Source organism: Opisthocomus hoazin, chromosome 8 (assembly GCF_030867145.1).
Source record: "Opisthocomus hoazin isolate bOpiHoa1 chromosome 8, bOpiHoa1.hap1, whole genome shotgun sequence".
Taxonomy (NCBI): Eukaryota; Metazoa; Chordata; class Aves; order Opisthocomiformes; family Opisthocomidae; genus Opisthocomus; species Opisthocomus hoazin.
The window spans coordinates 33,252,062-33,267,135 of NC_134421.1; the positions used below are offsets into that span (position 1 = coordinate 33,252,062).

Genomic DNA, 15,074 nt, shown 5'->3' on the forward strand with positions numbered 1-15,074 from the left:
AAATCTTAGCGGTTTCTCAGGCAGGAAAAGATTCCAAACCGAGTGAGAGAAATGTGGAGCAATATCAGTCGACTGAGACACAGCAGGAGCCTCCGTGCAGGAGGCTCATTGCCCATGGTCATGGACAGAAACCCTCTCTTTTTTGCTTTTTCCCTAGCATTTGGCCACCTTGAAAGCTTTGTTTCCTGGCTGTCACAATTTGTAGTGAGTGTGGCAGCTGCCATCCCACTTATCAGTTCTCTCAGACCGAGGAACAAAGTTCTGAATGAGCAGCAATGACGTTTCAGAAAGCGATTCCTTATCATGGGCATGAGATGACTCAGTTACTGCAGGTCCCAGCCTCTTCTGTCATAAGGGAGCAGCTTAAGCAATGATTCTGCTGTCCTGCCCTGCAGTTAAATGCGGGGGGCAGATTTTCTTGGTTAGGTGAAGGTACTACTAAACTGTTTCAAAATGGTGTGTCAGATATAGTTGAGTTGTGGCATATATTTTTTTACCCTTTTCACAGCATTTGTTAATATTTTTGAACTTTATTATTTCAAAGATATATCGGGGAAGACATATCCTGAACACATGTATCATTGGACAGACATAATAGAGATTAATTCTCTTAGACTCAGTTACGTATACAAAGTCTATTATAAAATATTTTTAAAGTTTTGAGACAATAATGAATCACAGTTAAAGTCTCTCACCCATTGAGTCAAAAAATCCTATTAGCTCTCCATTTACTTTTTAGTGTATTTGTCCTTTCTATGAAAAGGTACAAAAAACGTCATTTACTCCCTTACAAAAGGTCAGCATGGTCCATACTCCTTCAACTCTTGTTTCTTATCTGGATTTCCTCCTGAGAGATCTGAAACACCGGAAAGCCATCAGGTAACCTACCCAGGGTCAAGCACGTAGTTTATAGTTTATAGCTGCTGCAGTCGCCGTGGGATTCCCATGGAGCTCAACAGGAGCAGTCCTGAGTGCAGAGCAGCTGCAGATTTGGGCTCTGAGCCAGTACTGGGACCCGAGTCCTGTGCCATGAGCACAGCAGAATAACCTTGCTGTGCTGAGGCAGCAGATTGCACAGAGAGCTGCACCCCGTTAGAGTGTCAACGCTGTTTGAATATGTCCAGGAACAATTTTAGCAGAAATATTTGGCAAGATTTCCAGCTTGTCTTTGAAAGTCCAGGTTTATGACTTGCTCACTAAACACACGGCTAACACTTATAAACCTTGTTAATCTGTTAATACCTGCAATCCTTTTAAGCCCAGATCATGAAACACCGAATGATTACACAGACACACACACTACACTAACTTTAAAAGGTCTGTTTCTGTAGTTTAGCAGAAGGGGGTAAAGTATTTCCACTCTGGTCTCTAGGGCTATGACTTGCAGAGAAAACTCTTTGTTATGCCTTCATTCCTAAAGCAGTCAACTCCCGGTTATACACATGTGTTTTTTTTAGCATGCAAGTCTCTGTAAATTCACCATGCCACTAAAGACTTCGCTAAACGTTTGCACTTTGTGACAGTATGATCTGTGAATTATCTTGCATCTGCATTGACTTTAATCTGCATTGCCCTGACCTTTTTCAAAGTAAGCAGGGTGTAAACCTGTGCTGAAAAGACCATGAAAACTATATTGGGATCCAGCATGCAGCAGGTTTTTGTCAGCTTGTCATTTCTTCTTCAGGCCATGCTCTCTCCTCCTCAGCAAGCCCTTCCACATGAATTCAACTTCATCAGGACTACCTATGTTTGGGAGGCTGATGGACACAAGGAGTTTCCTTGATGGATTACCTGTTCAAAAGAGCAGGCTAATTGGTGACTGAGCAGATGTTGGAGCATGAAGTGTACCCATGTAAAGTGCTAGAGGGTTACACAGGTCCAGTGGGCAGCCACTCGTCTTTAAACGGAAGAACTCTTTCCACTGTGGATAACTCCCAGTCCTCTTACACAATGTCCCCGGAGAGGAAAAAAGGCCACCTTGAGATGGGAAGACAGCTGACTAGCTAAACAAGAAGTTTAATTAAAGTCATTAGAGAATTTCAGGGAAGATGGAACACTAAGACCTCAAATATTTGCAGTGGAAACAGAAATTGAAGATGTTTTTACTCAGTCCGAGAACTGTACTGAAAATGCACAATTAAGAAAAGAAAAGCAAATGGGCGGAGATTGGGAGAGTGATGTCTACTGAACTGCTGTTGCGGAAACACAAGAATACATGCTTTATTCTAAATATTACATTGCAGTTAGACTGAGGGTACATGTACCCTGTTTCTACTACCGAATCTCTATTTGGAAACTTAGTGAAATTCTGGTAATTTAATAGCCCAACCAAGTCCCAACACTGCTATAAAGCCAAAAATAAATGCTTTTACAATTATCATTATTTCATAATCCCCAGGAGTTCTGGAAATTTTAGTGTGCACAGCTGTTTTAGAAATGTACTATCAGCAGGAACTCAAAGATAATGAGATTACTGTAAACATAATCAGAATGAGAGATAGACACATAATGAGATTACTTCCAGCATAATTGGAATTTTTTGTATATGCACATGTATGTGTGTATGTAATCTACAGGTGACAGTGTCAGGGCTTCCTAGCTCACGAAGGCACACCGGCAAGTGACCTGCTCTTTGCTCCCGTGTCGAGTGTAAACATTCCTGTGGCTGGCACACAGGTGGTGGGGCCGGAGATAAGCACTGGGGAGAAAGAGGCAGGGCGTGTGGTTCCTGCAACCGGCGTGGGAGCACTGCCCGTTTACCTGATGAGCCAGGTAGTTTCCAAGAAGGACCACAAGCCTTGTTGGCTTACCTCCAACCAGCCCGTGACTGCTCTTGGAGGACTATCTCAGCAGCCGTGGAAGAAGGTCTTAGACAATCTCACATAGCATTAGGACCCCTGTTCGTACCCGCGGGCACACGGAGTGCCAGCGGGGTGCGTAGCCGAGGTGAGTGTGCAAAGAGCAGCGTTCAAAGTGGGTGCCATATACTGTGGAATGTGAACTGTGATGAAGCTGAGGAGGGTGATTAATGCCTGACGAGAACTATTTAATCTGTGCATGCTAGTGTGTAACTTTTTTCTCTTCCTCTTTCTGTTTTATTGCTTAAAAAAGAAAAATGTGTTGCAAGGTCAGCGTGAAGCAGACAAAATCTGGAGCAAAGAAGGATTTTATGCTGTTGTCATATTCCTCAGCATCTTTGTCATTCTAGTAACTTGTTTAATGGTAAGTTTCCTTTTTACCTGTTTTTGTTGTTCTTTACTTCTTGCTTTTCTCAATCTGAAAGGTAGAGTCAAGCATTCTTTACATGGGAGGTGTTTGCTCAAAGCTGTTAAAGCCTGAGCTACAAGGTAAGAGTTGGTCACTCTCATAATGCTGTGAAGCCAAAGCTTGAAGAACTACATTTCTTGATATATTTTGAGTCCATTTGAAGAATGTAACCAGAAGTAAGCTGAAGACATAAATAGTGGGCTCTTAAATCTGCAGAGTAACTGTGTAGTGACGTGACTGATGAATTCTTAACCTTCTTATTAAGGTCCCATGATCCCTGAAGTCACATTAACTGCCTGTATTTCAGTTTTATTGGATAGTAAAAACAACACCGCATTGATACAATATTGTCAATGCACAGCTGTTAGAGTATGTGTTGGTGTTCATTTACCGAATATACAAATTTTAAACTGAAATGACTAGTAAGTACATGAAGGAGCAATCATATTTTTGAACAACTTTTTGCCATTCACATTGTAGTGAGTTCAGTGGACAGGTTTCTGAGCATTAGACATACTTCTAATACATTGAATACGAGATGCACAAGGGTCACATAGAAGATAAACAACACTACACCACCATTAACTTTCACAGGGTAATATTTGCATTTTTTCAAATCTTGTATCTCACATGTTTTCCTTCTCTGAATTGTATATTTATTCTGTGGTACGTAAGGGTTTATTGAATTCTATGACAGTTCTCAGCATTTATGAATGAATAGTCTCTTGGAGTCTTTTAAAATATTTTTCTTTCTTTTCTTTATGTAGCATCTGCTTCCTAATCATCTCCATTTCTCCATGCCCTCTCACTCAAAAATAGGAGAGAAACTCCAGAAGTGCTAACTTTTACTCAGACTTTTTACTTTGGAGAAGCAGATATCGTGGTCGTTATTGACTGTTTAACTGACAGGATATAGAAAATACTGTCTGTCCTTGTCCTGGTACTACACAATAGTTTCATTAATTATTTGGAATCTGTAGATGGCATTGGGATTTGCAAACATTGTGGAGGACAGCATCAGCACTTAAAATATTCCTAAGATGCTGGTGTAAAGAGGGGAAGTAACAAGAACGCTGCTCAGCAGGGACGAGAACTCTAATCATACAATGTGGGAAGTACGTAGCAAAGCAACAGTTCTGTAGGAAAGGTCCCAGCAGTGCCTCAGAGCATACACTGAAGTAAATGAGTAACATCATGTTGTTACATAAAATACGTTTCTTGCCCTGGGATGTGTAAATGAGGATATAATCTCTAAGATTTGCATTTGACTTGGCTCTGGTAATAATTTGGTTATAGCGTCGCATTTTATACTCTGTGGTCTCTCTAGGGTACCACACCTGTGAAAAATGTCAGGCAATTACAATAGGGAGGAGATACCAGAGTGATCAGAGATACAGAAGACATGAAACAATTTGGGTTATTTACAATAGAGAAAAGAAGAACATGAGAAACATGATAGTTTTCACACATGGAAAGATGTCAAAAGCTGTGGTAAGGAAGAAAATAATACTTTCTCCACTGCAGCTAGGAAAAGAAGAAAATTTTTTCAAAGTGTGATTTGGCTGACTCATTAGCAAGAACTTTGTTATCACATGGGTCACTAGCCCCTGGAGTGCATTGCTTGGGGAAGCTCAGGAGTTTTCATGTGTTAAGGTTTTAGGCTAGCATCTGTCAGGAATAGTTTGGGTATAGCTTATCTGGAGTTTGCACAAAGGGAAAGACTAGTAGACTCCTTGAACTCCCTTCCAGATGGATTTACTATGAATGACGCTGTGGCCTTTTCAGCAGGCATTCCCCTTTCTGTCCCCTCCTGGCTCCAACGTGCATCTTTATGTGGGCTTCTCTTTAGACCATGTGAAAGGACACTGCTTCAAATTTTCCAGGACCTGCTGATACATGGAGTATGTGCAATCTGTGAGGCTAACAAACAGCAGACATCGGTTTTCATCCCACTTCATATGTGTCAGAGTGGTAGATTTATGAAAAGTAGGAATTCAGTATTTCAAATTCAGCCATTGCAGTCTATAAGACATTCAGCTTTAGCACAAGGCATTAGGCTGATCCTAAGTGGCTTTGGCTGCAGCCAACATGTGAGACCACCAAAATGAGGTGTCTTTTTTTAAAGCTATGGGGTAGGCACCTTTTAGTCCTTACATGATTATTTGTAGTTTAGAGGGTCTGAATCAGAAAGCTTTGCTTGCATCTGTAGATGACTTGGAACTGTCCTTTGGAAGTGTGGAGTAGGATCATCACTTGAAGTGATGATAATGATGATGAACAGTGTTGCATGTAAGGCAGCTGAACTGTCAGCGTTAGTACTTTGTTCTGTGTAATCACTACAGAAACTGTAAAACATGCAGCCTTGTCTCTTCGCTGGGTTTTACAAACCATGATGCTTCTCTGTGCTGAGAGAGTGCTGTGCATTAATAGCTTTTAGGCTTCTTCATGTTTGGACAACATTTAACAAATACCTGGCCTGTGTACATAAAAATCTGCAGTGAGCTGTGTTGCTAAACAGTGAAATACAGCAGCACATGAGCTAAATTCGGACTTCTAAATTGTACCTCTGAGGTTGCTTTATGTATTTACTCAGCTAGTCCTCATTGTCACTGTATGTGAACCTCTTGCATCCCAGGAGGGATTCATCATATGTGGATGCCAACACAGCTCATTGCTGTACTTGTCAGTGGGCCTGACTACGGGCTCACTTCCACTGGGAACATTGTACCTCATCCATAAATTCTGCCAAGTAACGTACTAAGTAGGAATAAATATTTTTAGCACTCCTATGTGTAAAACAAGTCACTGTATTTTTTATTTTACATAGACAGACAAATAATTGAGCCATCACTAAATTTAACAAATAACACAATATTTGACAATGGGTTAAATTATTTGCTAGTACATTTTTTAGTAATTTTGTCTGTTTTAATAAATCAATGTATTTGCATATCCTTTTTTGTTTTTAAATATTTATGTATAAGTATCTGTTGAGTAGTCTGGAAGTATCACTTTCAGATTATGGAATATTTGTAGCTAGTTGTGAAGAAAGGGGTTTCTAAATGCTTTTCTTTTTCCCACTTAAGAAAAAAAAATCAAAACCAGGATTTTTTTTCATTTAAAATAATAAAAGAAATGAACTTTGGGCAACATGACATGTGAAAGATGTCCCTGCATATGGCAGGGGGGGTGGACTAGGTGATCTTTAAAGGTCCATTCTGACACAAACCATTCTATAATTCCATGAACTTTACCTTGTCACCAAAATTGTGAGAATCTAAATTTTTACTACTGTCTTGGGTGTTTTAAGCATTATGAACAGTTATTTGATCTTTTGGGCAGATGGCTACTTAAATGATAAATATTTTTTCAGCTTAATTATTGTATTTCAGAATTTCTTTAACAAGAATAATATTGAATAACAAAAACATGCATTTAAGCATCCATTTTTTCACATCACCTGTTGCTTGTTCTTAAAATTAAAAGTTTCAGGACTCATAAAATGATGCAGGACTTCGGAAAGCACTTTGATTATAGAATATATATAGCTAGCTAGTATCAGCTCAGCAAGTTCAGCTTTTACCAGGTTAGAGATTTAAAGTAAAATTAAAGGTACATATTTTAATCATACTGCAAGAGTATTTAAACCAACATGAAACTACGGCTTTGTGTATAAAGCAGTCCTAGATTTTCTGAATTCTCTTATTCTGCTTCTACAGAACTTTTTATATTCATTCAAATCATGGTATCCAAATGCCTCCCAGTAATGCATCAAACAACACACCTAACATCTGTCACATTTTTGTTCTTTCATCCATGGTTTGAGGGAAATTTTGTTAGTCAGTTTTCTTCTTAAGTGTGCACATGCACAATAGTTCTGCTCATGCAGAGATACACACATGGCCTCACATGTGTTGATAAGCCCTTGTTAGAGAGAACACTTTTAACTAGAGCAAACTGTGTTAATTTCCATGGTTTCTGTGAGATTTTAGTGCACGGTCCTGGGTGCCTGAATATCTTTAGTCAGATGAGTTTTCATATCATTGTTCCACACAGCCATTGCCAAGATCTTCCTTCGGGAGACGTAGTTATCTCATTGGGATTTCCTGTCGATCTCTGAAGATGAACAAAAGCAGTTTCCACTGGTATTTTGAAAGGGTAGGTAGGAGGTGCTGGCCAAGCTAGTGCCTAACATGGCAGCTTTCCTTTGCAGAAATCTGAGCAGAGACATGAGTAAATGTCATGCTGTCAGCACCCTGTCATTCTTCCATATAGGCTGAGTCAAAGAGGAGGAGGAAAGAAGAGTTGTCTTTCCTTTTGGACTGTGGCTTTGAACCCTAGGCTTAATACATGAAGAAATTACATATGATCCACATTGTCCTGAAAAACAGTAATTTGTGTTGTTAGTTGCTTCATGCCTCTTGATTATCCCCACAATGAATCTTCTGGGGTATCAGTAAAACACCAATTTTCCTGATTTAGGGGCTTATATCTGTTTCCATCCATGATGTGTTTAAACTGATTTGAAAAGTGAGTACAACTAAGTTATACTCTTTGCAGAGCTTGGTGATGGGGTTTATCGCTGTCTTTTTGGCCATTCCTGTTTGTTTCACTTTCACCCGGAATTCATTAAAAACATGACGGCCCTGACCAAACTTTCTGAGGCAAGTGTGTTAGCACTTAGTTTAAATGTGGTTCTTCAGCTTTTTTTCAGCTTCTGCTGGTGGCAGGCTATCTTTTTTTCCTAGGGTCTAATAATAGAGCATTTAAAAGGATAGGAAATAATACTCGTCCAGGTTTTTGGAAGTCAAAAACATAATTCTCTGTGTCTCCAAGGGATTAAACTATATCAAAATATAACAGTGACAAGAAGACATGGTTATCATTGTCATGACCATGAACATCTGAGCTGTGTATCTGTGGGTTAGCAGAAACAAATGCAACCAAAGCAATCACCAGAGGAAAAAAGGGTTAAAATATTTCAAGCCCTTGTTTTACCTTTGCTGATACCTTTGTCCTTGCTTCACAGTGGGGCTGTTTTTTCTACAAAATAATGGCAAAGAGCAGCTTATCTTATCCATGCAATTTATTTCTAAACTCTGCTGAATGAACAGATGGTTTACACAGCTAAGTCTTGTTTAATGGGTGTATTGCTAACGACATTAGGTCAGTTCCCGGCTAAACCTCTAATGCTAATCCTTGAAAAAACAAACCCATCAGATATATCCAGTCTTCACTGGAAAGCTATGGAGTGATAGGCCCCTATGCGGTGCTAGTGAGGCAAGAGCTTTCAAAGAGCTTCTGACTTGCAGTGGAAAAATGCTTTGGTCTAGGCTTTGTCTTGCAAACCGAGCAGAAGGTGTAAGGGTATCTGCAGACACCTTCAAAAAGCTGTATAATTGCCTTTCACCCACACAGTACTTACCATAGAAATTCTCAGAAGTTTCACAGGTTGTAAGGCACATTCTGAAAATGACACAGCTAGGGCTCAGAAATCTTTTTCTGCATTCCCCTCAAGAGAGACAAGATGTGTTAAATATGTGTAATGCAGGTTCCTCAGGAGTGACATTACCAAGAACACACTGCCCGTCAGTCCTCTCCAGGCCAGGATCAGTACAACTTCTGAAAATCTTTTGCTGCAGATATCTGACACCCAAGTTCATAAACAATAGATGGACAGAGAATCCTGGTAAAACATCATGCTCAGAAGTCAATGTCTTGGTGACATTGGCACTTTTCCGAACAGATGCTTCACAGGCCACACATCGCTTCAGCTTTACTCCAGAACAGGTTATGTTTCTCTGAGGATATGGAGGGATATCCTTATCCTGAGGAGCATTTCAGAGTAGTAGCAGCCTACCATTACAGAAGTCACCTTGACATGCACAATGAGTGAGAGCTTTGAAGAACATCTAAAACAAATTGAGGCTGCTACAACCAGAGGCATGTACCTGGATATATCATGAGCATCTGTTTTATTCTGTGCCATTTTCTGTCTTGTGTTAGAATCCTTCTGAATTTTTCTACAATTACTCTATTTGTCATAGAATCATAGAATGCTTTGGATTGGAAAGGACTTTTAAAGGTCATCTAGTCCACCCCCCCTGCAGTGAGCTGGGACATCTGCAACTAGACCAGGTTGCTCAGAGCCCCATCCAATTTGATCTTGAATGTTTCCAGGGATGGCGCTTCCACTACCTCTCTGGGCAACCGGTTCCAGTGTTTCCCCACCCTCATTGTAAAAAATCTCTTCCTTATATCTAGTCTAAATCTACCCTCTCTTAGTTTAAAACCATTATTCCTTGTCTTGTCACAACAGACCCTGCTAAAAAACCTGTCCCAATCTTTCCTATAAGCCCCCTTTATGTACTGAAAAGCCGCAATAAGGTCTCCCTGCAGCCGTCTGTTCTCCAGGCTGAACAACCCCAACTGTCTCAGCCTGTCCTCACAGGAGGATGCTCTTGCCCTCTAATAATATCTGTGGCCCTCCCCCAGACCCACTCCAACAGGTCCATGTCTTTTCTGTGCTTAGGGCTCCAGAGCTGGACGCAGGACTCCAGGTGAGGTCTCACCAGAGTAGAGTAGCGGGGCAGAATCCCCTCCCTCGACCTGCTGGCCACGCTGCTTTTGATGCAGCCCAGGATGTGGTTGGCCTTCTGGGCTGCAAGCGCACATTGGTGCCTCACATCCAGCTTTTCACCCACGAGTACCCCCTAGTCCTTCTTGGCAGGGCTGCTCTCAACCCCTTCATCCCCCAGCCTGTATTGATAGCAGGGGTTGCCGCGACCCAGATGCGGGACCTTGCCCTTGGCCTTGTTGAACGTCATGAGGTTCAACCTCAGTTGTTATCAGCAGTTCTTTCTTCACAGTGTCTTTTGTAACTATTTTGCATTCTATGTTATTTGCCCATTTAATAATACAGCTGCTGGTATTACAAATAATTACTGGCTCACAATGAGAACTGTTAAAATCCATACTGCCCACGTGTACACACAGTTGTTTATGTAATGGAAATATTTATCCTGTTGTGGGAAATGCAGTGTAACACAACTTGTGTCTTACTTTCTAGGTATGAAAGCCGCATATAGCAATCTTCTCCAGTGTTAGTGATACTTTCCTTGCCTTGTTTACCAGGGAATTGAGATTGGCCTTTCCTCTTTATTTCTGTAGGTTCTCTACAGATTAAAGGAGAAGATCCAGTTGTCACTGAGACAAGAGAAGGAAAAGAAGCAGGAGATCCACCTCTCACCCCTTCCCCTGAAGACATCTCTGTCCGAGTATAAGACCACCAACAGCATGGTCCAGCCTGAGCAGGCTCCAAAAGTTGTCAATGTTGTAGTGGATTCTCAAGGCCAATGTGTTCCTGAGCTCAAACATCCCCCGTGTGTCAGTCCATCTCCTTTCAGAATGAAACCTGTGGGGCTCCAGGAAAGGTAAGATGGTGCTCGGCGCATTCAGGATTTATTCTGCTTTGTTACACTCCTGCTGCGTGATTTCGTATGTGCCTCTTCTGTCAATGAATGGGAGGCTTTGCGATATGGACATCTGAGCAGTGGAATTTTTGGTTAATATCTATTTCATGAGTATTCTCTCCTTTCCCTTTCTTTTCATATGAGCAAAGGTCCAGAAATTTGTGCTGAGATTAACTGCAGTACTGGAACTATTTTTGCTAATTTGTTTCTTCTGCTTTCCAACAATTACCCCAACTATGTAATTTTTCATTTTCCATTAATTTTTGCCTGTTTTGATCCTAGAGATCCTGGCAGAGGGAACAAGGCTGGTTATGTTTTGTCAGCAAAGGACATTCTCATTGTCAGGGCGTCCCTAGCACATGGGAAACTTAGAAAGAAGAAATATTTACACCAACCGAATGCATTTAACAATCTCACACAGTGTTTCCATTATCACCTTTAGATAATTTTTCTTTTTAAATCTGGCTTTCCATGATGGGTACAGAAATGAGAAAGAAGTGATTAGTAATGGAACTGACCCTTGTGTGCAGCTCCTCAGAAGTACTTGGGCACCAAACCTTGCCACTCATTCCACCTTTCAAAAACTGGGCCAGTGCTCTTTTTACAAAATTGGTTACTCTTCCCACAAGAAAATGCACACTGACATCTGTCTCTCCTCTGTTAGAAACCTATATAATTTCTTGCCTGATGGCTGCGGGCCACTTTCATAAAGCATCAGTGCTCTGAATAACTAACGTAGCATGCAGCCACACAACTGAACTCTTCTACCCCAACACAGATGATAAATGAAAGAACAGACATCACGCAGATATGATGGGGAAATCAGAATGAAAAAGATATAAAGTAGAGCCCTGTCTGTGAGGACTCTCAGCGTTGAGCAGTAACCCTGATTCAGATTGAACCACAGGATTTCAATGACAGAGATTTTATCAATGGCTTTATGAGCCACAGACAGAGCTAAGGGAGGGGAATTGATTCTTCCGTGAGTAAAAGATGCTGAAATGCAGAGCTGTCATAAAATATGTAGTGAAATCACTGCAGATAAAAAAATAAGGAATGGAAGAAGCAAGTAAATACATTTTGTTAGTTGCCTTCATTCCACAAGATCCTAAAAATAAAGCACACAAGCATGGGGGTCACATAGCTAGTTTATAACACCTAGTACCTAACATAGCATATGTAATAATTGATAGGGATTGGGGTGGAGAAATTTGTAGAGGGAGTTTGCACTTAAGGACTGGAGAAGAAATTTTTCCATTGCTCAAACAAAGAAAAACTGTTGACCTAGGATCATCCTTTCCACCACCACAGATGGGAACTCAGCGTTTAATACTCCTAAACCAAATTTCATCCTTTGGAAGGATCTGAGTCAGATGTGTCAAAATGGAGAGCTGAGATACGAAGAGGAAACCTCATGTTTGATCAAATAAACCAGGCATTTCAGCTTGTTATTAAGGATAAAAAAAAAAAATGAAGGAACCAAGCACTTCAGATTCTACTGTAAAAGAACACTAATAGGCCATTGTGAAAAAGTGAAAGCAATCGTGATAACATCCCATTCCAGAGTTCTTTGTGTCAAATTTAACATAGTTACACTTTATCAGCCCAGGTCCACTTCCAAGAAATGGTGGTTTAAATTTATTTCAGGCTCAGTGATATAAAGGTCTGGAGATGTGAGGGAGAGAACTTTAGGGAATAGATTGTTTTCTCTTCCTCTGAAAGAAGCAGCTATTGTTATTACATGTATTTGTTATTTATTTACTAGATCCTGTACTATGAATCAATTTACTCACACTTTGACACACAGAAACATTGGAGGCAAAAAGTAATAATGCAGCAACACATTTTTGCCTCACGCATCATCTAATGACCAGGTATATGGACAGTTTAAAACCCCTCTCCAACTTTCTGCCCCACAACAACCTTGCAGTAGACAACCTTGGGCCATCCTTATTACACATGGGAGCAGTGGACCTTATAGCACGGGTCTGCACACTGCAAGCTTTTTCTGTCAGCCTGGAGGTCCTCTCCTGCTCATAGCCACAGCCTGGGGGCACCCATTCAATAGCATTTGCTACTCTGATTTTGGTTTCTGCCAGGCAGATGAAGCTCTTGGCAGGCTAGTGTGAATATGTGAACTCCTTCACAAACTTAGCACTGAGATTCCTTTGGCCAGACGGCTTGGCAGTTGTTCCTGAGTAGTATTTTCTAACTATCTGAACTCCCTGTTTTGATTCTTTACATGTGATCCATAGTGATAAACTGCCTGGTATGATCCAGACCAAACTGTGTCTCTTCAAAGAGAAATCAATGGATCATAGGCCAAACCAGGGAGTGAACTAACCGCTGTGCCTAGGCATCTAAACAAGAAGTTTGTAACAGTATCTCTGAAGGATGGGGTGGAAAAGCCAGATAATGCCTGTCTCTCAAGCTCTCCCTGCCGTGCACACTAGGTGCTGCTTTGAGGAGTACATCTAAATGCAAAAATATGGTGGAACTGTGTTTTCACAAAGCACCACATCATCATCTGGCCCTCTGAACATTTCCATTTTCAATAGTAACATTATTGGCTGGTACAGAGGCAAACAAACTGTTAATCGACAACTGTCCATAGATCAAAATGTTTCTGGGAGTTAATCCAGCTTCTTAAAATGCATTTTGCTTCTGAATACTAGAGCCAAGCCAATGTAAATTTTTTTTCTGAGAATCTGGAAAGGCTCTTACTCAGCTGTTTCTATAAGACACAGCTTCCCCAGCATATTGTGCAACATTTGCACCACCAAACGTGTAGAACGCCGCAGATGATTTGCATGCAACACATACAAACCCCGGTGCTCGGTGCCTTGCTGAATGCAGTCGTGAGCGAGGCCATGCATGGGGAGGCTGACACCGAGAGCTGGTGGGCATCACTGCTGCCTCCCCAGTGCCCGCAGCCTCCCCAGGTCTGGCGTCAGTGTGGCCGGCATGTTCTCCTCTTTGGCTGTAGCTCTTGGAGGAGGGAAGGTGGTCACATAGTCAGGGTGGTGGCTGGCCCGGCAGCCTCGAGAGGCAAGTTGTTTTCCTGGGTGCTAATCAGGGATGTGTGCTCACATGTGGCATGTGTTTGGGGAAGGCATGGAGAAGTGGTGGCCAAGAGTGGAGGAGACTCCAACAGGTGTGAAAGTGAGAGGGCTGTTAGAGCAAAGCAGCACTGACCCCTTTCAATTGCAATTAATGAGAGATGCTGGGGCAGGCAAGCGAAGCACTGTCTTCAGAGCCTCCTGGCATCCTCTGGATCATAGGGCCACAAAAATGATCAGAGAGTTGGAACACCTCTTCTAGGAGGAGAGGCTGAGAGAGGTGGGGTTGTTCAGCCTGGAGAAGAGAAGGGTCTGTGGGGAGACCTTATTGCAGCCTCAGTAATTAAAGGCGGCTTTTAAGAAAGGTGGGGATGAACTTCTAAGCAGGGTCTGTTGCAATAGGACAATGGGTGATGGTTTTAAACTAAAAGAGGGTACATTTAGACTAGATATAAGGAAGAATTTTTTTACAATGATGGTGGTGAAACATTGGAACAGGTTGCCCCAAGAGGTGGTAGATAGTCTATCTCTGGAAGTGCTCAAGGCCAGGCTGGATGAGGCTCTGAGCAACCTGGTCTAGTTGAAGATGTCCCTGCTCATTACAGGCGAGTTGGACTAGATGACCTTTAAAGGTCACTTCCAACCCAAACTATTCCACGAGTCTATGAAGGCTTCAAAGTTGCTCTCTTCTGGTGTTTTCACAACTGCTGCTCCTTTGCGGTAAAAATCTTCTCCATCGGCAACCTACACAGTGCTGTTATTGACTGAGGGAGCGGGAGAGCTAATGTTGTTCTCCTGTGGGTGTCTTCAGTGATGAACCGACACAATATCATAGCACCAGTGCCTGAATTTAGGATGTAAATGGTCCTTTTCCATAAGTACATCCATGAATATTGCAACAGCATTTATTTCTCTAGTTAGGCTTATATGGGTTTATATTAATAATATATCATTATCCTTCAGTAGAGTAAGGCTTCATTTTCTTCTGCTGGTTGGCCCAAAATTCATCTTGATATGAAGGATCTTGGTCAAAATCAGAATCTCCTGAAGTGGGATGTGATATTTTAAATTTCATTCTGACAAGTCAAGCATTAAAAATTCTTAGAACAAGCAGTGAGTTGTTAAAACACAAGCATGGTAGGGGTACAAATATAAGTAAATTACCACACCAGCACAGTATTCTCTTGTTTTACAACTGGAGTTACTTTTTTCCCCAGCCAGTGCTGCTGTGAGTCATAGTTCTGGTATTATTTGTGACTAGGACAACTGCATTTGA

The 15,074-nt window shown here is 41.4% G+C and overlaps 1 protein-coding gene across 2 annotated transcripts in view; it reads left to right on the forward strand.

Moving 5' to 3' along the window:
• PTPRR (protein tyrosine phosphatase receptor type R) overlaps positions 1-15,074 on the forward strand; it is a 161,475-nt gene that overhangs the window by 86,714 nt on the left and 59,687 nt on the right. For both annotated transcript variants that reach the window (XM_075428214.1, XM_075428215.1), the window contains exons 5-6: positions 3,112-3,222; positions 10,438-10,700. In XM_075428214.1, the coding sequence (XP_075284329.1) occupies positions 3,112-3,222; positions 10,438-10,700 (374 nt within the window). The remainder of the gene's footprint in view (positions 1-3,111; positions 3,223-10,437; positions 10,701-15,074) is intronic.